General features: G+C 35.2%; 1 protein-coding gene across 4 annotated transcripts in view; it reads left to right on the top strand.

Annotated features, from left to right (window-relative positions):
- Window positions 1-25,440, top strand: part of nebu (nebulosa) — an 88,124-nt gene that overhangs the window by 39,036 nt on the left and 23,648 nt on the right. For 2 of the 4 annotated variants that reach the window (XM_068762709.1, XM_068762708.1), the window contains exon 1: window positions 18,001-18,133. The exons of the other annotated variants lie outside the window; for them this stretch is intronic. In XM_068762709.1, coding sequence (XP_068618810.1) covers window positions 18,065-18,133 — 69 coding nt within the window. In that variant the 5' untranslated portion in view covers window positions 18,001-18,064. Of the gene's footprint in view, window positions 1-18,000; window positions 18,134-25,440 lie in introns of those variants that run through there. 4 annotated transcript variants of the gene reach the window in all.

Here is a 25,440-nt window from a genome sequence, read left to right as displayed (position 1 = left end):
TTATAATATCCGTACAGAGATCCTAATTACAGAAAAAGTAACAATTAACCCTTAAATGCATGACTTTTATTTATACTTTAGAAAAATATATATCTTGCAGATGAGTACACTACAGTGGAGAGAAATATATATATATAATATTTTTAATACTTATTTATTAAAAAACATTATGTAGCAGATATACAACACTATACATTTCTATATATAGAATAATAATAGAACATAAGTTAAAAATGTGATATAGTATATAAGAAAATATAAAAGTAATGAGGAACGAATGAAAGGCGATACAGAGCGAAAGGGAAAGACAGTGGATTTGTGGAAAGAAAGAAATGAACGAAAGATAAGAATATGAAGTATGAAAGAAGAGAAAGAAAATAAAAAAATGTATGTGAAAAAATTAAAAAAGAAATGTAAATAAAAAGTCCCTGTCCCACACCAGATAGGAGGTACGAGAGGCTCCCAATAGTGGGGGCCATTTAAAAAAACAACACTATACATTTACTGCACATTATATTCAAAGCGGTAAGTTGCAATTTTACATCATTATGCATTTGCGGGTTAAAATATAATTATTTATTAACATAATTAAAAATCAATGTATCACTGAACAGATGGCCACTCTGAACTTAAAGTTGTGGAGTGTAGACCACATAAGAAGCTAAATGAAAGTCTTATTAGAAATCTGTGACAGGACCGACAAAAAAATGTCAAACGTGCTTCATAGATATCTTTGACGTGGGCATATGGCCTTGCAATAGGCGTCCATGGCATGAAATGACGAAGTGTTGGATATAATGGAATACATTTTTGTATCAAAAAAATATTTCTGTAATTTCTTAGTAAGTATATTAAAGAACCGTGACATATTGAGACCTGCCCAATATTTATTTAATTATTTATTTACTTCTTTATTTAATATCAAGACAGAACGAATAGAAAAAATGATAATGAATATATAATATATCATATAGAATGATAGATGAGTAGATTAGATGATGATGAAGAATAGAAGGAATATATCAGATAAAATAGACGCACGGAGGTCTTCTCGCAAATGATGATTAACACGTTCACTGCGGGCCCAATTTTGAAGAACTTTCAGCTGGTGCGGCAGAGGTCGAATCAGCCTCAAGCTGAACTTCCTAGTAGTGCGGTAGAGGCCTTTTCTGCCTCATGTTCATCAATATTTTTTTACAATATTGAGTCAATGCTTCGCAGACATAAAGAAAGCTATATTTGTCTTTGTCATACCTCATACGGTTGAGTATAAACAGCCGCCGCACTAGAGAGAAAACACGAGTTTTACGTGCCGCACCAGTGCAAAGTTTACCATGAGGCTGAATCGACCTCAAGCCGCAGTGAACGTGTTAAGAAAGAATAATATCTGTAAGTAATTTTTAGTTATAGTGAGCGAGACACGTCGCTCGTTCAGAGTGGCGACCACGCTGGTAGATGCGGCATAGATAGGAACCCTTTCTAGATGGAACGACGATATAGTCACGCTCGCTGGTTAAGGGCAGCGCAAGACAGATCAATGTGACGAACTTTGGAGAAGGTTTATACTTTTTAACACGTTCACTGCGGGCCCAATTTTGAAGAACTTTCAGCTGGTGCGGCTGAGGTCGAATCAGCCTCAATCTGAACTTCCTAGTAGTGCGGTTGAGGCCTTTTCTGCCTCATGTTTCGGTTGAGTGTAAACAGCCGCCGCACTAGAGAGAAAACACGAGTTTTTTACGCGCCGCACCAGTGCAAAGTCTACCATGAGGCTGAATCGGCCTCAAGCCGCAGTGAACGTGTTAAAAATAAAGTTAATCTGTATATTCTCGTATAAAAAGACGCCAAATTTTGTCGTACCCGATACGCTAAAATGTCGCCCGGCTGCTATCGGATCGCTGCCTGACGTCTGCCGAGGTGAATCAAATCACCGAGGAGGGGGCGTTGGACAGCATGGTCGGTCGGTACGTGGAAACCGTGAGGGACGCTTGCGAGTTGGTCCTGCCGAAGGCCTCCAAGCGGAAGAGGACGGAATTGCCCTGGTGGTCCGAACAGCTCTCTCTCCTCAAGGCGGATGTCTTGAGGAAGAAGAGAAGGATCAGGGCCGCGAGGCCGGCTCGTAAGGAGCTGGTCTGGCGCGAGTACTGCGACGCGAAGGAGGCATACCGCCTCGAGGCGAGGCGCGCTCAGACCCATAGCTGGAAGCGTTTCTGCGAGAGGCAGGATCGCGAGACCATGTGGGACGGGATCCACCGTGTGATGCGTCGCACGGAGGTGAGGCGAGAGGACGTCCCCCTCGTCCAGTCAGGTAAAGTGCTGGACGCAGCGGGATCAGCTAGGTTGTTGGCGGAGGTTTTCTTCCCGGAGGATGACCCCGGGAAGGACAATGCGGACCACAGAACTGTAAGAGCTAAGGCCGATGAAGTCAATTCGGGGGACCATGACGGAACATGCGATCCCCCGTTTACGATGGAGGAGCTCCGATGGTCCGTATCGACCTTCAATGCCAAGAAGGCACCTGGCTCTGACGGACTCACCGCGGACATCTGCCGAGCGGCCGTCGCCGTGGACCCCGCTCTGTACCTCGCGCTCTCCAACCGGTGTCTCGCGCTTTCCCACTTCCCCACGAGATGGAAGGAGGCAGTGGTCGTAGCGTTGCGGAAGCCGGACAAGGAGGACTACACGCACCCGAAATCCTACAGGCCCATCGGACTCCTGCCGATTCTCGGCAAGGTCCTAGAGAAAATGATGGTCCGTAGGATCCGGTGGTACACTGCGCCGTATGTCAGCAGCCACCAATACGGCTTTATGCCGCAGAGGTGTACCGAGGACTCCCTGTATGTCCTGATCCAGCATCTGCGAACTCGGTTGAAGGAGAAGGAGATCGCAGTGCTGGTATCATTGGACATAGAGGGAGCCTTCGATAACGCATGGTGGCCTGCTATACGGTGCAGACTGGCAGAAACTCGCTGCCCCGTGAATCTGCGGCGCCTTGCCGACAGCTATTTTAGCGATCGCAAGGTGTCCGTACGGTACGCGGGGGCAGAGTGGGCCAGAGAGACCACCAAGGGGTGCGTGCAGGGATCCGTAGGCGGCCCAACCTTCTGGACCCTCCTCATCAACCCTCTCTTGGAGGAGGTGGTAAAGACCGGGACACACTGCCAGGCGTTCGCAGATGACGTCGTGCTGGTCTTCTCGGGGCAGAAGGCCCAGGACATCTCGAGTCGGGCCAATGCCGTTCTCGCCCATGTTCATGAATGGGGGGTTAGGAACAAGCTGAGGTTCGCACCACACAAAACCAAGGTGATGGTGCTAACCAACAAGCAGAAGTTCGACTACCCATTACTGAGCATGGGGGGCGAGCCGCTTGGCCGGACTGGGGAAGTCCGGATACTAGGCCTCACAATTGACGATAGGCTCACGTTCAACAGTCACGTGAAGAACGTGAGCAAGAAGGCACAGGGCCTCTATCGTCAGCTGTGCAGGGCTGCGAAGGTATCTTGGGGTCTGAACTCGGAGGTGATCAGAGCGATGTATCTGGCGGTGCTGGAGCCGACGATTTTGTATGCAGCGAGTGCATGGGCGCCGGCGGCTAGGAAGCTGCTGGTCCGCAGGCAGTTGGACGCGGTCCAGCGGGGCTTCGCGCAGAAGATCGCGAGGACCCACAGGACCGCGTCCCTGCACTCGGCCCTTATACTTGCCGGGTTGCTTCCCCTGGACCTTCGGGTCCAAGAAGCAGCCCGCTTATTTGAAATAAGAAAGGGTCATTCCCGGCAGGTGGTGAAGGACCGAGACCTGGAGGTACCGGTCAGCTACCTGAGACTACCACACCCGTCTGGTCAAGTTGGTGTGGAGTTCTCCTGTCTGGGGGAAAGTGCGGAGGAAGTCCGACTTGCCACCGCGGCTGCCGATCTGGTAATTTATACCGACGGCAGCCGCATAGAGGATAAGGTGGGTGCGGCGTTCTGCGTCAAGCGGGGCGCCGTAGAGTCATACACAAAGAAACTCAAGTTGGGCAACTTCTGCACCGTATACCAGGCAGAGCTGCTGGCTCTAGCTGAGGCAACAGGGTACGCGGCCGGCGAGTCGGCGCAAGTCTGCGCCGTACTGAGCGACTCGCGGTCCGCTCTCGAAACTGTCGCAAGATCGGACACCCTCCATCCCTTAGCGTTAAGAGTGAAGGAGAATGTAATGAAAGCGAGAGAAAAAGGGAAGGATGTAAGGTTGTTCTGGGTGAAAGCGCACGCGGGGATGGAGGGGAACGAGAGGGCGGACCAGCTGGCCAAGGAAGCGGCCCTGAAGAGTAAAAGACGACCAGAGTACGAGAGATGCCCTGTTTCATTCGTCAAGCGGCAACTGAGACTGGAGTCGCTCGACGAATGGAACAGGAGGTATGTAGAAGGAACGACGGCTTCGGTAACGAGGATGTTCTTCCCGGACGCCGTCTCAGCCTACCGCGTGCTCCGCAGCATCGAGGTGGACGCGGTCTCGGCCCAGCTCTTTACGGGGCACGGGGGGTTCTCTGAGTACCTTCATAGGTTTAAGCTCAAGGAGGACCCCTCGTGCTTCTGTGAACCGGGCGTGGGCCAGACCGTGATCCACCTTGTGGCCCGGTGTCCCGCATTCGGGGGACTCCGGTTCGGCTTCGAGTGCCGGTCTGGAATTCAAGTCAGGGAGGAGACAATACCCTCCCTGATCAGTGGCGAAAATAAAAAGACATTTTTATCCCTATGTCGAGAAATCGCAAAAAAAGCCATCGACAGAAACAAAACAAACATTGTATAAAAAATATAAAACAAAATAAAAAGCTAGAAGAACAAAAATGTAATATAGTATAAGATCAATGTTAAACAATGTTAAATGAAATTAAAATTATAAATGTAAAAAGGAGAAAAAAGGGAAGAATGTCAGAAGAATAGAGCGAACGAGAAAGAAAGACGAAATGTAACATGAAAGATAGACAAGACTGAAAGATTATGTGAAGAACGATAGAAGAGAAAGACAATAAAAATTCTGTGAAAAAATTATATTAAAAGATTAAGTCCCTGTCCCACTCAAGATAGGGGAACGAGAGGCCCCCAATAGCGGGGGTCATTTAAAAAAAAAAAAAAAAAAAAAAAAAAAAAAGATACGCTAAAATATATTTATCTGTTCTAGAAACAATCTATTTTTATAGATTTAATAAGTTAATGATAAAAACAAACACATTAATAATTCATTAAATGAAAATGTAGGATCCTGCGGAAAAGGCGATGTACGGAAGGAAAGGTAATAAAAGGATTGCAACGTATTGAGAAGGGAAAAAAGGGTTATAAACAGAATATCTTAGGAAGGATATACAAGTTACTTGTTGATTGGTAGCAGCGTCCTTTGCATACCATAAGAAAATACTGCGATCGCCCACTCGCTTTTTAAGTGTGGCGATAGTGGTATATCCTCCCTAGATATCTTTGGGGGGAGCTATGCCTTGCAGTGGGCGTCTATCGACTGAAAAGACGTTATCAGTAAGTAAGTATCTTATCTAACCCGCGTCCATAAAACATATAGTATGTCTAATGCAGAGTTCCCCAAACTTTTTTGTGTCGTAGACTCCTCTAGAATGAGGAATTGAACAAGTCAGTGCAAGGTAGCGAAGCTCTGAGACTGCGACTCTCAGGTTTTTACAAGTTCAAAATGTATTGCGACCACAAAGCGAATACCAACATCCTACAACTTATACAATTTTATAAACAAATATAATAATTTTTTTACTTCATAGGTACTTTTATAAATAATGTAAATGTTTTAATATTATAAGATAGTATGATGTAAGTAAATAGGTACTATCAGTGTATGTGTTGAGATCAGATATCGTGGACCCCCATTTTCATTTCATAGACCCCCAATTTTTTTTCGCTGACGTAGACCCCTTGCAGGTTGTCATAGACCCCTAGGGGTCGATGTAGACCACTTTGGGTGTCAAATCCCTGGTCTAATGTTTGACACACAAAGAGAATACGTGACGTCTATCAAACGTGTTACCTTTTTTAATATTAAACCTGACACACAAGTAAGATGTAATAACGATCCAGGTATATCATAAGAAGTTTCGAGAAGTAAATGATTGCTCAAAACAAGTGTGTTTATATGACTAAGCCCGTGATTCGGCGACAGATAATTCGGTCACTCTTGTAATGGCTCGTTGAAATAAATAATTGAGGAAAATGAACGCTTGTTATATTTCAAAATACGTGTTTACAAGTTAAGTGTGAATTTAAAAAAATGCTTACACACTAACTATATTTTGTCTTCGCGAGGTGTTGAATAGAATTGATAATGTCTACATTCGCGGTAAATCTCCGCTATCGTGTGCATGGATGTTGCAATAAGGGTGCGGTTGACTAAACGCACACGAGATATTTCAGAACAAACGGTCTGACGTTTGTCACATTAGATGACTAACACATGCGCTTTCAATATATTTAAGAAAGAGACTTATACATAGCTACATCTGCTATGCAGCAGTAGGTGCGTTAGTTGTATTTCGCATTGTTTGCCGCACGCGCAATATCAGCGGGCTGGCAGGCGGTGCACTTCATTTGCACGACTACTGCTGCATAGCGGAAGTAGCTATATATTAGTCCCTTTCTCAGTTAAGATGGACTTCCGCAAGGTAACGCCTGAGTCTGTTAGATATCTAATACATTAATTTTATCAAAAAAAAAAAGATTTAAGGCCTACCTATTTCCAATCACCCTGTATAAAATAATAACTCTGCAACCCCAACGGAAGGAAAACTAATTACTTCTGGCAGTAAAACGTTTGCAGAGACAGATAGTAGACAAAAAATAATTTTAATCCGTATTTAGATATCGTTTTTCTTACTTATTATAATTACTTTATTTATTATTTCTGCAACCATAGATTTTGAATAGAGTATACTATTTATCCATTGACAGAAAATCAATTATTCGTTCATCTTTTTAAATAATTGCTAAGTGCAATGTTTAGATATGACTCCAACAATTCAGCATTATTTTTTTATATATTTCCGTTATGCAAAAGGTTCTTATGAAGATAAAAAATAGAATAAATAGAATCAATACATCCACAGACACATTTTACGTCAATTGAAACCAAATAAATGCGTGTTAGAATGTAATTAAACCAAGAATATCGCTTACAATAACGTATTAAAATGAAAAAATAAATTTATTTACTAATGTTGTGCAATGTGTCAAATAAATAAGTTATTTTTGACAACATTTATTGTTTATCATTGTCAGATTATTGCAATATGATGGATTGTACAAAAATAGATTATTATTGGAACAAACATTCATACAGATAATATTGACTAACTGTATATATATATATATAACTATCTCGTGGAGAGGCCCATGCCTTGCAGTGAATGTATATCGGTTGAACCAACATATAAAATACCATAACGAGCGTATTTGAAAAGTAAGCTATCTTATTCCCGTTGTATACTTGTGACATACAAGGTTTTATTTACTGTGATTTATTAAAAATTTATATAAAACAAAATTATATCGAAAATTCTCAAAATTTTGCCGCCCGGCAATGAGGAGCTTTTCCTGTCCGTTCCATTTACCCAAAAGCTAAGAATACTAAGCTAATAATATCGAACGCATTTAACTATGTTAAAAGCAGTATCTCGGCCATCATGCAAGACGAAAGGGAGAGAGAATGAGAAAAATAAAACACAGTAATAGACTCAAATAGACTTGAATATGAATAAAATAAATAAAGTAGTACCAAAAATAGTGCAATAAACAGTATAACATAATATGATAATTATAAAGAAAATATGCGTTAAATATTTGAACAATAAATGTAATGTTGCAAAATAAAATAGTAAGGAAGAATGTAGTGGTTGAGGATGGATGTATGGCTAATGGAATGAAAGAGAAAGACTGGGAAAATTGTAGAATGAAAGAAACAGTACGACAGTTAATATGTTACATGAAAGAGAAGAATGATAATAATTAAAAATATGAATAAATTACTAGAAATAAAAAGTCCTTGTCCCACACGAGATAGGGGAACGAGAGGTCCCCAACAGCGAGGGCCATAAAAAAAACTATGTTAAAAGCTAAAAGAATTTTTATAAAACTACATCTTGTATAAATTTCAATTAAATACATTTAGTTACGAATTTATTAGAAACAGTACGACAGATAATATGATTTAAGAAAGAGAAGAATGATAATAATAAAAAATATGAATAAATTACTAGAAATAAAAAGTCCCTGTCCCACACGAGATAGGGGAACGAGAGGTCTCCAACAGCGGGGACAATAAAAAAAACTATGTTAAAAGCTAAAAGAATTTTTATAAAACTACATCTTGTATAAATTTCAATTAAATATATTTAGTTACGAATTTATGGTTTAGAGGAAATAAACTGCAAACCTTGTCACGTACGCGTCTAGGCGTACGCCGTGTTCGACACGTACATTGTCGTTACTTCCTCTTGCGGACTTTTACGTTTCAATTCTCTGCCAAACTGTAGCAATACTACGTGCGTATTATAAGAAGCTATAATGGATTCCGTTCTATTTCTACGTTATATCCGTTTCTAAGTTCTTTCTTATCTTTTTTGTTCGTTTCTTGATAAAGTTGTATTTAATTTATTGCATTGGTTATTCACTTCTCTTCAATCAACTACGTAAAAAAGTATTGATTTTGTGTATACCCGGAATATATCTACGAGATCGAATCTTCGCGGAAATAACGAGTTCCGTAGACGGACGAAGGTAACCCAAATAGTCTGGCGTATTGTTAAATTTAAATGGCAACGAGGAGAATACTCAGAGCAAATAACAAATGGCTACTAGACCCTTAAGGTTTCTAAGGAATATCACAGACGGGCAATAACGTTTTTGAGTTATTTCTAAGATCTATGAGAATGGCTAGAGATTTCCACTTATGTATAGACTCTTCAAAGACAAGCATTATGTTTCAAAAGACATTATCGGAGTAGTAGTAGAAATATTCCTTACATCGAATTGAGATCAGCTAGTAATGGATTTTAAAGTATAGAATAAAATTTCGTACAATCCGAGCAGTGGTAGCCAAACGGTAGACTACTTAAACTTGCGACCGTACGTCGCAGATTCGATTCCCAGTGTACAATATCCTTATAATGTTTAACAGGCAAGGTTTTAAATAATGGGCAGTGTCCTCTGCATACCATAATACAACACTGCGATTGCCAACTTTTTCACCTTTCCACCTTTCCAACCGTGGCGATTATTGTATATCCCCCTATAGATATCTTTGGAGAGAGAGAGAGCTATGCCTAGTAGTGAAAATCTTCTGACTATAGCTTCTATTACAAACCAATGCATGTACGAGGTCGACCGCGTGCTCCCGCCTCTGCAAAAATCGAGAGGTATCTGAGATATGATCAATATTCTACCTTATATTGACAAGTGATCCTTGCAGCGTTCCAAAGCCACACTCACATTCACTACACATAAACTCGTGTAGAACTGCTAACTTTGTGCGAAATTCACTGTGCAAACTACAATACGCTTGTCTAGTTTAAATTTGGAATAGTTCAAGGCTTTAAATAGTTTTTGAAGAGTCCGTATCCCTCTTTGGCTCACGTGTGGTTCACGCTGCCGTTCCAACCTGCATATACTAAACACACACACTGTTCAGTTCTACTTGAATACAGCGCTTTATTACATACGAACATCTTCGTGCAACTGGTACGCGCCCGTCCAGCTTTTGCTTATTTTTAAGTTTTTGGGTTCATGGACCCTTCCGCTTGGTGTACTCAGTTACTGTGAAGATGTAAAAATCCCTAGGCTAACAGCATCTACTTCAACCGAAACAAAGTAGTAATGCATTTACGGGGTCGACCGCCTGCCCCAGCCTCCGCAAACATCTAGGGCGTACGAAGAGTTAATAGTCTCGCTAATAAATGAGGAAGAAAAGAGACCAATATTCCCCAAACTTTGAAGAAAAATAGCAAAAAAGAACAATCGTTAGAAATAAAAGTTAAAAAGTAAGAATAAGTGTGAACAATGAAATAGCAAATAAAGCAAAATAAAAATGAAAAGTATATAGAACAAAGTGTTTAAAATAAAATAGAGAAATGTAAAACTGTGGAATGAAGTGAGGAATGCATGTTATCGTTACATGAAAAAGAAAGCGAAAAGAAATGTGGAAAGAAAGATTAAGAACAAAAGCTTATAAAAAGAATGCAAGAAGAGCGCAAAAATAAAGTGATATGAGAAAAAAAATGAAATTAAACAACCCTGTCCTTCCTAAAGATAGGGGTCCAAGAGAACCCTAATAGCAGGGGCCAAAAAAAACATCAACGGCTAACTGAGGTAAGATCAGTATTCTACCTTATATTGCCAAGAGGTCCTTGCTGCACATCCAAAACCGCACACTCACATTCACTACACTACACATAAACTTGTGTAGAACTGTTAACTTCGTGCGATTATCCCTGTGTAAACTAGAATATGTCTGTCTAGTTTAAATTTTTAATAGTTCACGAAACGGAAAAGTCCTTGAACTATTCAAAATTTCTGCTAAGTATTGTAAGTATATCCCTTCTGTTCCGTGAACACACAAACAAACAGACCTCTAAAAGCCCCCAGAGTTTACAGCATTAACATCCTCCGAAACAATAAAGCTTTTATAGGTATAACATTTTTCTAGAAGTTAGATTAAAAATCACAAACGACAGTGCGGGCTAAGAGAAACGGGCAGAGGACATCCGGTATCTTCTATTTACGTACCTCACTATTAAAACTCTTATGGTATTTCAAGGAAAACAAAACCAACCGATATACCGTAGTATCGTATCGCGGCATGAGTCATATAATTCGCCGAACTGTACAGGTTTTGAATTTAAAATTTGTAGAATTAGCAAAAACTGGATAGATATATTATCTATGTAATGACGTAAATGGAATATTTATTTTACTTCATAAACAGAAGTAATTTATTTTAAATACAATCGTGGTAGTAAGGACTTTGAAATTATTTTCAAAAATTATCCTAGTCTTATAATTCTGTGAAATTGGTTAAAATGTCAAAAACTATGCAATTAAATATTAACGATTTACTGTAGTTTTTTTTATTCATCATTATACATAAACATAGAAAAAATAAATTAACTCCATACTGTTGTGTTAAAGCAAATAATGACTTTTTACAAATAACCATTAGATTGACTTCGTCCAAAAATAGAGGGAGCATTTATCTAGTGTTAGAAGATCCTTGGAGTGTCTGTCTGTGTCCTTACGGAAGAACGGCGCTGTCGCGGTGTTTTGTTGAACGCTCGGCAGATTAGCTGAGTCAGTGCTTTTTTTGATCCACATAGTGTTGCTAATTGTAAAAGCCCTATATATATATATATATTACTTTATTATTCTGCTACATGTACCTACTATTGTTTTAAGACTTATAACTATTGTGTTGATCAAATAATAATATAAAAAATACAAAAGAGCTTTTGTAGATAAATAACTGAAATTCAGTTGCAAGATAAATATTTTATATTTATCTTTGCGCATGCGTCTTTTAAAATTTCATTATTGTTTATGAAAGCTGTCTAGAACAGTGTTTGGCGTGGGGCCCACGCCCACAGGAGGCAATTTGATTATTAAGAGGAACAATTTGAAAGTAGACTCGACAAGAGTTCAAACTTTTCGGTTAAATATAAAAACTATGTACGTTACACAACGGGCCATAAGAATTTTAGAAAGGCTTAGATGGGGTATGTCACAGAAGAAGATTTAGAAAATACTGGTCTAGAAAATGAGTATATATACATACCGTAATGGGTTATTCCCTTAACATGGCAACATCCTCATTAAATTAACCAAGAAGTAAACGCAAACCTTTATGAAATCGGAGATAAGATAGACAAGGAAAGCATGCTTATCGGGTATTTGTGAAACTTGAGTGTGGTCAAGGAAAATGTCGGGGGTTTCCCGGACTAGCCTTTGTTTATGGTACACTTGTTCGCTGTTTTATAAATGAACGAAATCCGAATAATATATTACCAGAGTAAAGCAAGATTGAAGAATGTGTGACATGTTTGGCCTGCATGGTTGATTACGGTAATCATGAATAAGAAAGTCTTATGTGATTATTTATTTAAGAGACTCGAAAAGTTAAAAAAAAACTGAAAAAGGTGAAATTGACTTCTTAAGAAAAATTATGATGACAGTGCGCAAACTCCGTAAAACAATTTGCACACATGTAGACTTCACACACAATCGCATTCATAAAAGTATAAATATATATAATGAATAAATTTTAGTTATATTATGAAAGATATTAAATAAAAACTATATTTATCTCTGTTTTAAATTTATTGTATATACATTTTACCTGAATAAACATTTTAGATTTAGATGTAACATTTAATTATATTTCGCTGCTTAAAGAGAAGAACGTTTACAGCCAACGACTTATAAATAATCAGTTGTAATTTTAAATAAATTTATTTTTTTCTAATAAAATGAATAAATATCATTATTTAGTTATAAGACGTCTATTGGTACGCATAGGCCTCTCTTAGAGATTTCCAATTGGATAAGTTAGCAGGTGTATGTATTCAGTGTATCCTGACAACGTTCTTCGCTGCGTTGCCTGTCCACGGTGGAAACAAATAATTAATATTAAATTTTTAGACTTGCTGTACCCGCCACTTTGTCCGCGTGGAATTTAACAGAGAAATAGTTAGTTTTTTTTTAGTTTACTCATTATTACATCACCTACCTGCCATGTGTAAAAATCGGTCCAGCCATTTTAGAGATTAGCCGGAACAAACAGACAGACAAAATTTTAAAAATGTAATTTTGGTAATGTTCCGTATATACATGTAATTGAGAGCGATTATTATAATATTACAAATAGACACACCAATTTTATTTATTTGTATAGATGATAAAAAAAAAACAACTTTAATGAAAAACTAAATAAAAAGATAAGAAAATCCATAGAATATTATTATGTGTACAATAATTAGCAAGTACATAACTTTGTATCTCATTTCACTGTATAAATTTTACGTAAGGATACATTATGCACAATGTAAACACTGTTATCTATGTATCTATTGCATTAAACGTCACTTGGATGCAAAGATAACATTTGACCTCTGCGAAACTCGTTTTATTTGACTTCTTATGTGATTATTTATTGCTGAGTATTAAACTATCACCAGATTTTAGATGTGGACTGTTTTCTATGTGGGATATATATACATATATATACATATATATATATATATATATATATATATATATATATATATATATATATATTTATCATTTTACTTGCGTTGTCGTCTTTTTTTTCTAGAGTAGAGCAGAGATAACCGATGCAGGTATTTGTATGCAATACACATGTATATATATGTATGTAATATTATATATCATACGGAGTCATTTCTTATAGATGTACATTTGCGATCAATTTATATATAGTATACCCTTTTAAAAATGCTATGATTCAATAATATTAAAAATTTTAATTTAATTAAATATATATATCGATGATCGGTTCAACCCGGTTCGTAACCTTTCGACTCCAACGGTCATCAGTTGCATGTGCAATGTGCCCCGCCCACTGTCACTTCTAGACTCGCAATTCTTTGAGCTACGTCAGTGATCTTGGTTCTTCTGCGGATATCCTCATTCCAGATTCGATATCGCAGCAAAAGTCCGAGCACAGTCCGTTGCTCTCTGTGTGACCTTGTGTCTTTTAATAAGGCCCCTTGTAAGTGTCCGTGTCTTGGATCCATACGTCATCATCGGGAACACCCAATGGTCAAAGACCTTCATCTTAAAACATTGCTTCTTACTCTCATATATTTCGCTTCGATATTTTGAAGTGTTTATTGAATTTATCAAAAAAGGTTTTAGTAACAACCATGTAGAATGTGTTGCTACACAACATATTAAAATTTCTCTCTGCAGATTTTGTACGGCCTGAAGTATGCCTGTCGCATTTTAATAGTATAAATAAATGAATGTAACATATTTCAGAGCAATCACTAATAATGAAGAAATAAGGTTTATTTTTTTTCTGACTAATGAGCTGTACGTTCATCTCTTTAAAGCTTGTAGAATTTTATTTATGTAGTTGTAATGGAGTAGGTGTTTGTCTTTCATCTTACCTGATGGAAAGTGTAGAAGTTCACTTTACTCTTAAAACTACAGAGTTTAACTCATCAGGAAAAGTACACCCTGGTAGGTCGTTTCAAATCTTGTCCACCCTCACTAAAAACGAACTGTCTAACCGTTTAGTTCGACTTTTGAATATGTCAACAACGTATGGATGAAACTTTTGAATTAACGAAAGAACTGCTAAGTGGAATGTTTAGAAACGACTCCTGCAATTCAATATTTTTTTATATTTCCGTTAAGTACACGGTTGGTTCTTATGGACAGATATAATAGATTCAATACATCTGTATAAAAGTATTTTACGTAAATTGAAACCAAATAAACGCGTGTTAGGATGTAATAAAACCAAAAATTTTTTTACAATGAAGAATTAAAAAGAAAATTAAACATCATTTACTAAGGTCATGTAGTGTATCATCAAATATAAAAGCTGCCATTTATACCTCTATTGCATAACATTCAACCATGTATATATATACAGACACACGCACACATATATATATATATGTATATATATTTATTTATCCGAATTTTTACAGCCTAAACGGTATTTGCGGATTCCTCGGGGTATATGTGGCAGGGGAGCATTGGACGCCTAGCCTAAAACCTCTTATAAAATAGCAAGGTCTTAGAGCCCCAAGTTGACTCAGCTGGGTCTATCTCCACGACGAGACCTTCGATATATATTTCCCTGAAAAATACAACAGCATTTCCATGGGAGAAATGATACTTTGTTGTAATAAATATACAAAATGTTAATATCCGTCATATAATTGATACGTTATTCTCTGTAATTGGACACGATAAATAATAATTACTGTTCGATGTTTTATAGTTTAGATAAACCCTCGTCTAGATGCAATCTTGGGTCGACTCTAAAAACAAGCAATCAATACGTTGATTAGCCGTAATCTCGGAGTTTAATCAAGAAAGCTGGTTACGTACGTGCTGGTTTAGTTTACACACAACTGATTGCGATTAACTGAACTCGGTATACGCCGGTTAGATGCCGTCTGCTCAGGTTAACTCTAACAACGTTTAACATTTAATACTTCTAGAAAATTCAATTATCGCGCGCAGAACAGATGACCGCTGCTTAAAGTACTTGAGAGAAGATCAGAAATCGGCTAATACATCGTAGAATCTAGTTGAGGTCATGGAAAGATGTTGCCGCAGAAGTTCAGGCAGCTTTCAACCGGTCGTATTGGAAAAGTATCTTTCGTTTGTTTTGGAGATATCAGGCAGTGTAAATACATTCACTGCGAGACATAGATTTGTCACATATATTTCAAACGGAAACGGAAGACGCCTGCATACAGGGTATTCCGGTAACCTTAATAAACATTTGTCGGTAAATAATCCTGAACCGTATGGTCAAAACGACCTTATATGGTAACCAACCTGTGACTTATGTTTCATCGTGAGAATTCCAGAAGATTTATTACGTTCTTCTATGTGTCAACAATAATAATAGAAACATGTTCAAAAATTAAAAGTGTGTATTAAATTTAGATTGTATTAAAATGGAGCCACGAAAAACAGACGACGTGTGTAAGAATTGTGAATGAGAGAAAAAAAGTATAAATGAAAATGTAAAGAATGAAAGAAGATATAGTAAAAGAACTTATGAAGGATGACAAATGTACTGAAAATTTATTGAATAAAGGTCCTGTCGTAGATTTATCGTGGGATTACGAACCATAATTCGAATTTTAAAATATTGAGTCCCACGGCAATCTAAAAAGAGCAATGTGTTCCAACAAGGGAATTCAAAATATCATTATTCGAGTATGCATTAACACGTCCTTTTGAATATTCAATTATTATTTATCCATATACACGAACCTACGAACTTTATTAAATAATTTATTATCCATTTAAAAAAGTAGTTAAAATATGTTTAGTAAGGCTATTCAAAATCTCACTTTAACCTCTATAGTCATGTGTTAATGTCGTAAATATATTTTATAAAGAACGCTATCTAAATATAGGTAAAGTTTATAGGAACATTTCTGCATATCGGAATATTTTGTAAACAAAGATGTTATACTAATTTGTATATTGTTTGCATTTTGTATACATTCAATAAATAAAAAAAGTTATTTGTACATTGATAAGCATACATAATAAATATTATTTATTACTTGGATATTTTTATACACGTTCTTAACTTATGTATATTTACATTGGTTTAATAAAAAAGTAAATATAAAATGTATTTTTTTTATCTGTCCAATGAACTTTAAATTGTAGTTTAATTTAAAGCTAATTAAATGTTTGTTTTCAAATGATTCCTCGACATTTATAAAAACAGTTATCAAATCATCACCGTCATCATTTCACCTACAGGTGTCCAATGTTGGACATTAATCTCCCTCGTATATTTCCAATGAGACCGGTAGATGATGGTCTGGTCTACATCCAGGATTTTCCAAAGATTTTAACAAAGTCATATGTCCACATTGCGAGTGAACGTTCTATGATGCAATTGACGGATTGTATAATATATAATGTTAATACTTTTCATTTAAACCCAGACATTTTACAATCAACAACAAAAAATTATCTAGAATTCTCGTATCAGACATATTGTCTGTTCACTTTTTAATTGTTTACTTACATGTCTTTTTTTATCTGTATTAATTTTATTTGACGCATAATGTTTTTTTCAGATCGAAACAAGGTTATAACAATAATTTTTTCGGCGCATTAAAAAACCTTTCAAGCCTTAAGTTTTTATTAAAGCCCATTAAGATAATGTTCAGTTATTCGTCGATAAATTCAGTGTCAGTTCTTGAACGCACTTTTTTGTCGATGGCATTTCTTCACATAAGTATAAAGTCAAAGGTATTTTTCTTACAGTTTAAAATTTGCTATGTCAACCGTTGATACCTTATTTTTATTATATTAGCCTTATTTCCAAAACATGCACGTTCAAATTTTGTTAAATCATTACTGCCCTTTACAAGAAATTTATCGGAAATGGGTTTGGTATCTTATAAGAAAATTCATTGTGTAAACATCTTCTAGAATAGAAAAACATGATACTAGAAAAGGCCACGACGTCGATCTCAATTGCGATGGAATCCCTTCATCACAAAGGCGACGAACAGCAAAGAGACACTCTTTCCCAAAATAGAGAAAAGCGGGGAGAAAAAAGGAGGCCCAGGCAATTTTTTTTATTATTACGATCTATATTTGAGAGACATTACCATCCGTGCACTTGTTTTTATAATAACTTTTAATATTTCCGAAAAATTTTTTTGCTCGCGTTTAGAAATGTTTAAGTCTCTTTAACTATTTTATTAACTTAAATCATAAACTATTTAAAACTATGCTGAAGTTAACTAATTATTATGATTTTTTAAAAAAATCATTGGTATCTTTTTTTCTATCGACGCTCTAAAAATGTCCAGTTTTAAAATTACGATTCGTGCGACCACTTCCTCATCCCCACTTCTACTACTGTTAATATGCGTATCAGAGGAGTCTCTGGCAAGAAACCCCATGATTAAACAATCAAAAAGCCATAATAATCAAACGTGTTTCGCCATGTGATGATATATTTACCTGTATTGTTGTTCACAGATTAAAAATGATAGTAAATAATTAAAAATCGTAGGCGAATTAATAGGACGTTATTTTTTATTGTCTCTGTAAACGTATTTTAAAATTCTCATGACGTATTGGTTTTGCTCACTGACTACCAATGTCTACATTTATAAACAAGCGTGAATATATGAAAATGTGTGGTCGAGGAAAATTATTATTATATCTTATGAATAAAAACCCTGCCCGGTTCACACGATCACTAGTTAGCTACGAACTGTTATAGAAGAAAGCTCTTGGATAGATATTAAATTTTAATACCTCGTTTTAGTTTGTGAATTTTAATTATGAAGAAACTTGTGAAAGATAGCGTTTTGATGGTTTCAATGAAATACCGCCCGGAGTTTTATGACGAGGTGAGTTTTTTTTTTCTTTTTTGTTTTTGCCGGCAACTGTCAAATAACTTTTTATAATTGGCCATTAATTTATTATCTCTCGTACATATATCTATACTGATTATTTCATAATTAAACTCATTTATTTTATAACTTTAATTTAATTTTGTAATAACGTTAAATAATAATTAAAATACACAAAATCTTTATTAGTCATTTATGTTAATTAATGTATTACGTGTTTTTTATCTGTGCACGTAAAAATTGTTAACTTAATTATTTTATATATTGATTTTTTAACAAAATGAATATCAATATACGTATAAATTTTAATTTATCATTCTCTCTAACAGGTATAGTTTTATCTTATTTTTTTAATGGCGATCGAATGTAGTGGTATCCGGTTTTTTTTATTTTAACGTTCCACATATGATTAGAAGTTGATACGAAATTTTCCATAGCAACTAAAATTTAAAATATTCGAGCATAGAAGATTTCCTTTGCCTGGTTAATGTGGATATAAATAAAAATTACTCCACAGTAATGCGGAATTGTTTAAGCGGTTTATTGGAATGATTTTTCGCCAACAAACCGTGTGTAAAGTTGGATGATGTATGTACTTTTTTAATTTTCTGTCTGGAAAAATAAATAAAAAATGTCGTCATTCATAAATCTATTTATACAGAATAATTTATTTTATGTAGATGTAAAATTACTTTTGTTATATTAATTAATTGTTTATAAATTATAAATAAAACAACCTGAAGTACGAAGTCTCTCACCTTTTCCGTGGGTTGTTGAGTTGTTGAATCTATCACGAAATTTACTTAACTATATACTTATAATCCCTAGGTTGATTGATAAAAAATAGCAACAATTTAATATTGTAACCAAAGGCAGAGACATGTATATACTTATGTATAAAATATAGGAGAGATATCCATCGTTAGAAAGAAAAGAAATGAAGTTGGAGAAGGCCTTTGACGTCTGTCAAACTGACTATTAAATAATAAATATATTATAGGTTAGAACAGATTTTAATTTTTGATATTAAACTTAAATGTTACTATACTATTATTATTATAAATACAAGAGAAATAAAAGTTTTAAACGCAATTGCATCGTAATTTTTTGAATCTGTTATTACTCATTATCTGTTTAATTAAGACATATAATTTTCCATTAAAATGTACTTTTTTATTGAATAAACTTAGTTAATTGCACACTTACATATCTAACTGATTATAATCATGTTTCTTTTGACGATGTTACGCAATTGCATTACTACGGATATATTAGTTCTATCACATAGTTATATTAGTATGTGTATAGTAATGTATGTATTTCTATGTACATAATTCTATTAAAAAAAATTTTATGCACCCTGAACAGCCCTCTCATTCATGTCTCTCATCTCCATCCAAAGGTTGTCTGGTAGGGATCGCCTCAAGCAATAAAGCCGCCTTTTGTACTTCTATATAATTTGTTTCTTTTATTTATTATCCATGTTATTTTGTAATATTTCCTTATTGATTTGTTACGGTGTACAATAAGGTGTAAATATATAGTTCTTTGCGATATGTGGTCTGCCATTATATTGACTTATCACTCCGCTGAGCTTTGTTGGATTTTTTGCTTACGGATCAACTTATTTGACTTTTATCTTGTAAAGAAGTCTGAAGTATATAACCTTTTCCGTTTCTCATTGCAATGCGCTCAAGCGAATATGAGCCTTCGAATAATACCATTACAAAAATACAATATTTTCACATTAATAGTTAAACGATTCTAAACACAAATGTTTATATAAAAGATTGTTTACCATAGACAATAAACTTTATTGCTTTTCATCATTTATTTGTATAAGAATTCGTGTAGTTACGTTCCTATCTAAAGACGACAATAAAGATAAAACGTTTGACATATATCACTAAGGTTGTTTACGTTACGAAAATACGATTCGTATTTTAAAGGCTTCTAACTTCGTCGCAGTTGGAACACTGACGTTATTTTAAAGATAGCAAAAAACTCCATGAGGAAGAATATGCTCGGATCTTTAGACGAATAAACGTACAGATATAGCTTGGTTGATTTGCAAGTTAAATGATGGAAGGCCCCTGGAGCTTTTAGATTCTGCAGTGGAAACCACAGGCCTTCAGACGCAACATAGGATATCCAACCATAAGATGGACGGACGACTTTGCAAATATCGTTGTTCCAACCGGTCCTATAGGAAATCTTTGAGAGAGACCTATGTCCAACTGTGGAAGAACTATTGCTTGATGAAAAACCCAACCAGTGTAAATTGTAAGAGATTTTTAACATAATAGATATGAAACTAATCAGTTGTCACACTATTCCTTTTTTAAAATGCCTATGTTCAAAAATTGAACATTAATTCCGATAATTGTATTATAAATATAAAATAATCTATTTGTAAATGTTAACATTCGATAAAAATCATTAAAAAAATTAAGTTGTTTTCGCTAAATAGCAAACGAAACTATGTCATTAAAACAAAGAAAAATTCCGTATTTTATTTACATTCACGAAACAGCTATAACTGGTCGTCTGATTTAATTAGGTCGTCATAGGAAAAAAACTGAGAACTATTTATAACGAACTGAAAATAAAATAACAAATGAAAAATTTACATATAACATTATTTTTATGCGCTAACAATTCGACATTTTTATTGTTCGATTTTAAAATAAATTAAATGATGGAACAAATATTTATTATTGTGAATAGGCTTTGTTACGTATGTTTGAAAAGTCAAGACAAATAATTGAAAACGTATTTATACAAAGACTACTTCCAGGCTCTTCGAGCAGTTCTAGTCCGCAGTAGAGATCTGTAACTTGCGATCATATTCGCGTATTCGATTCGCGTGGTACAGTTATATATAATTCACTCTTTATACATTAATTATGTAGGATTGTCATTGCTCACTGCAAACAAGTCTAGAAATACTTTAAGTACTATAATACCATACTGCGATGGCCAACTCACCTGTTAATCTTGTCGATTATGATATAAACCCTCATAAATATCTTTGGAGAATTTCTGTGACTTGCAGTTGACGCCTGTGTTGAAACGACGACGTCTACTGCCAGGTTCTGACCATTGATTCCCTTTTTGTTATATATATTATATCATAATAATATAATAATATTCCTTTTTGTTATACATGTTATATAATTTCGTTTATTTGCGGATCTTATTTTTGTAAAAACAAAATGATGAATGCTCACATCCTTTATCTACTCTATGTTGTTCTTTTCAATCCGCTCACTCCTACTTATCTCAAATCAAGATTTTAATTTCTTCATAATACACATGTTATATCCTTGAGATCGTCATGGAATCTGAAATTTAAAATGTCGGCGCATTTTTCTTTGTTTAGGGCCAAATCCTTTACCACACAGACTACTTACCTCTGTATCTAAGACGTGCTCTAACTCACTACCTAGTTTTTTAGAAAATGTTTAAGAACTAGCCAATTCATTTCTTTTTCTTCCTCTGTTTCTTTATTCTTACTGAGACAATTGCGATCCGAAGTTCGAATTTCGAAATCGAAACTCGGTGAACAAGGAACCTTTGATATGCGGCAGATTTGCATAGGTCGTCGCTCCCTTCGGCGGGGGGTCTCCATTTGGTGCATTCTTTCAGGGTTGCCACATTTAAATAATCTAAACACAATTTTAAAGAAGTTATGTTATTATATCGAATTAAAAATAATGTTTATTACTTGAGTATATTCTTAGTTATCAAATTCAAAAACCAAAAAATTGAACTTTATGGCCATTAAATATAAACTGTGATCAAAAAGCAAGTTTAATTGTTATTTAGACCTTCCGGGCATTAACTAGGCAGCTAATTATTTTTTCCTAGTATGGTAGACCTGTCTATAACATTTGCCAAGTGTCTCTTTGTCAAAATTTAAAATATTTGGCTCAGCTCAAACCATTTTGAAAGATGTTTTAAATCTTTAACAGGTCAAGTTTCGATTGGTGATAAAATCGCATTTTTTTTGGAAACAGCTTTAAAAACTCGATTCACATCGTTATGCGACCACAGCGACTTCCGCCAGTTCAGCAAACTCAAAAAACCAATGCGGGGACGCTAGTTTGACACGATTGAGGAGATAAAAACTGAATCGAAGGTATTGAAGGCTATATTGGAAAAAGACTATTGAGACTGTTTTGAGGTCTGGAAAAGCTTTGGCAGAAGTGCGTTTCTGCGAGCAAATGGCAGTGGCTGATTGCGATCTTAAATAAATACTACATGTTGGCAAGCCCGGCGTAGGATGTTCACCCATAAGGTGAATAGAAAATCATGTAAAGTACGTTGGGTGCAAGCTTCGAACCGGGCCATTTACTGTACAGGCTTGTTTAGCATATAGACGCGTGCTAATCGTTCCAATCTTACTATATTCTTTATAAACATATGATAACTATGATTATTTATTAGTTTCCACAAACGAGAATTACACACGTTTCTCGATAGACGCGTAGACCACCAACGAGATGATAAATCGTTCGCGAATCGATAATAGAAACATGACTTATCAGGCATTAAAGCGAGTTGAACACAAATCCAATGATCCTATTGATAAGACGCGTACAGGCGGAGGAAATGTACTGCGGGTCGGAGAGGAGCAACGTTCGTTACGTCAGAGCAAAATTGCATGCTTTTCTGTCTATTGCTATCAATACTTAGTGTCACCATGATGTAAGCAAGAACAGGACTTTCCCAATAATATTAATATTAATAATTAAAACATTCGAACAAAAAATACATTAAATTAAAGTATAGAATATAACGTATAAAAGTATACACATTTTAAATTATTTTTAATATTATAAAAACTGTTTTAAATTAAAACTATTTTTCGGTATATTAAAAAATTACAATCTCTACCCCGATTATGGTTTTCCGAAGCATGGTCACCCTAATCTATAATTACAACGACATAAGTGACGTTTGCTGATCGATTTGTTATATTAATATATTGATAATAATGTAAACTTTCCGCTTGTACGGTATTCTAATAGTCGATTCGGTTCAATGCGATGTATTCAAGTTAAATTACATGATATATGATATAATTACAAAGTAGGTTACATTGTTTTAATTCCAACATGTTATTTATGATTATTATTTAAAATTTCTTTCTTTTTTTTTAAATATTTCTTTACTTCTTATCACTAATATTTTAGTGTGCCATGTTGAGCTAATGTTAACCTACGTAACTTATGTGACTGAACTATGTATTTATCACGCCTTGTAGTCTAGAAGGTCAAATTCTACATTGTGTAAATTGAAAACTATCTCGGTATGTAACACTTTCAAATCTAATTTTAGATTATCTCTTATCTTAAACCACTGGCGAGATTCCGCCTCTAATCAGACCTTCTAAGCCTTACTTATAGCCTAATATATACTTATATTTTATTACATATGTTTATCTCTAGATACACTGCACTGCCAGGCATAAGCCTCCCCCTAAGATATCTATGGGAGGATACACCATTATCGCCACGCTTGGCAGGCAATTTGGCGATCACAATGTGGTATTATAGTACGCAGAGGACTATGCTGCCTATTCTCCGGAAACTTGTTTGTGAGCTGTTCCTATATATTTAATGCACAAATTGTAAATTATATAAGATTACTTACTATCTGATCTCGTAAACGTTGTTTTGCAAAAAAAAAGGTTGATCGTAGAGGGGTGAAAATTTAGGGTTGTATGTATTTTTAATGTCACATTTAAAAAAAATCGGCAAAATATAAAAAAAATTAAGGGTGAACAACCCTTATCACTTGGGTATGGAAAATAGATAGTAACCGATTCTCAGACCTACTGAATACGCATATAAAATTTGGTAAAAATCGGTCAAGCCGTTTCGGAGGAGTACGATAACTAACATTGTGACATGGAAATTTTATATATTAGATATCCCCGCAATCGAATCCGAAATCTACAAATTTAAATGTGTATTACAATATGTAACTATTTCGTTATATGTGTAATATAAATACACTGCATTTCAATATCTATGTACATAGATTTCCAACTTTTTTTATCACATATTACTGCTCGCTCTATTTTTTCTTCATTAATAAGTCCATCCATTGGTGTTTGGAATAAATCGACTCATTAGTTAAAACCGCTATATATACTTCTTCTTTTGCTTATATCTTGATGTAAAATAAAGACATAAAGTATATATATTTGTTTTTAATACGTCAAACATATATCCAAAAGCGGCAAGAATTTTTTTCTCAGTGTTTAATATTAAATATATCTAATTCCATAATATTCTTTCTTAGCTGATCTCTACTTGATGATAGAAACATTTCTGTTAATTTTCAAGTCTATGAGTTATGTGAGTACATTTGTGAAAATTTTGTTATAATGGATTGGGGAAAAAATTTCTTCGTATTTTATATGAAAATTCGAGCCCCGTGTTTATTTTAATTAATATATAAATAATAATTATTTAAACTTAAGAAGAGCTTCCACTTTAAACTACCATTATTCAAAATTTATTTACATTTAACTATAATATATAGATGCCATTTTGTTTGACTTTTAGCCGCCTTATAGATGGTAATATTATGCCGCTGCTATGGTTGTGTATAAACTGTCAAAACTTTTAGTACTCTTTAAAGTCGCTTCGATTTCTTTCGATTACAACGCTAAACCAATAAAATCTCATTACATCTGAGCTGGCCAGTTCAAATTGTTTTTTTTTTACGAGATTCTGCAACATGTCGTCATAGATACAGAACCGGAATTCGTTTTGCTTTTTACATGAAAACCTTCGCCTCATTTCCCCGATGAATAATTCTGTTATAATTTCAAAATATAATTTCTCTTTCTTCTTTCTTTTCTTCTTCGCTCTTTCTAATTAGAAATGCGATGTCAATTAATTGAATTATTTTAATTAATAATAAATAACATTAAGATGTCTTAACTAGTAATGGGCTTTGACCGATTTTTTTTATCTTAATTTAATCTAAAGTTAAATTTATCGATAATAAAATAGCTCTGTTAAAAATTATTTGCTATCTGTGGCCACATGTAAGTGACAGTTCAGCGGCTTGCAGTACAATTATTATTAATAAATCAAAGCTACGCAGTTCCTGGTAAATACATAGACATATAGGAAGCGAGGATTATTTCCCGCCATTATAATATAAAATAATTAAAATGAAATAGTGAAAATAATTTTTAAACCTGCATAAAATAAAAAATCACGATTAAATAGACGAGAAACAGCATGTCCTAATGAGTTATCTATATTTCAAAATCGGGCATG

Source organism: Battus philenor, unplaced genomic scaffold, assembly GCF_028537555.1.
Source record: "Battus philenor isolate CCGP_79_NKW_IND1 unplaced genomic scaffold, ilBatPhil1.0.hap1 SCAF_16, whole genome shotgun sequence".
Lineage (NCBI taxonomy): Eukaryota > Metazoa > Arthropoda > Insecta > Lepidoptera > Papilionidae > Battus > Battus philenor.
The sequence above is the reverse complement of the archived record's forward strand: the minus strand, read 5'-3'. Positions and strand labels throughout refer to the sequence as shown.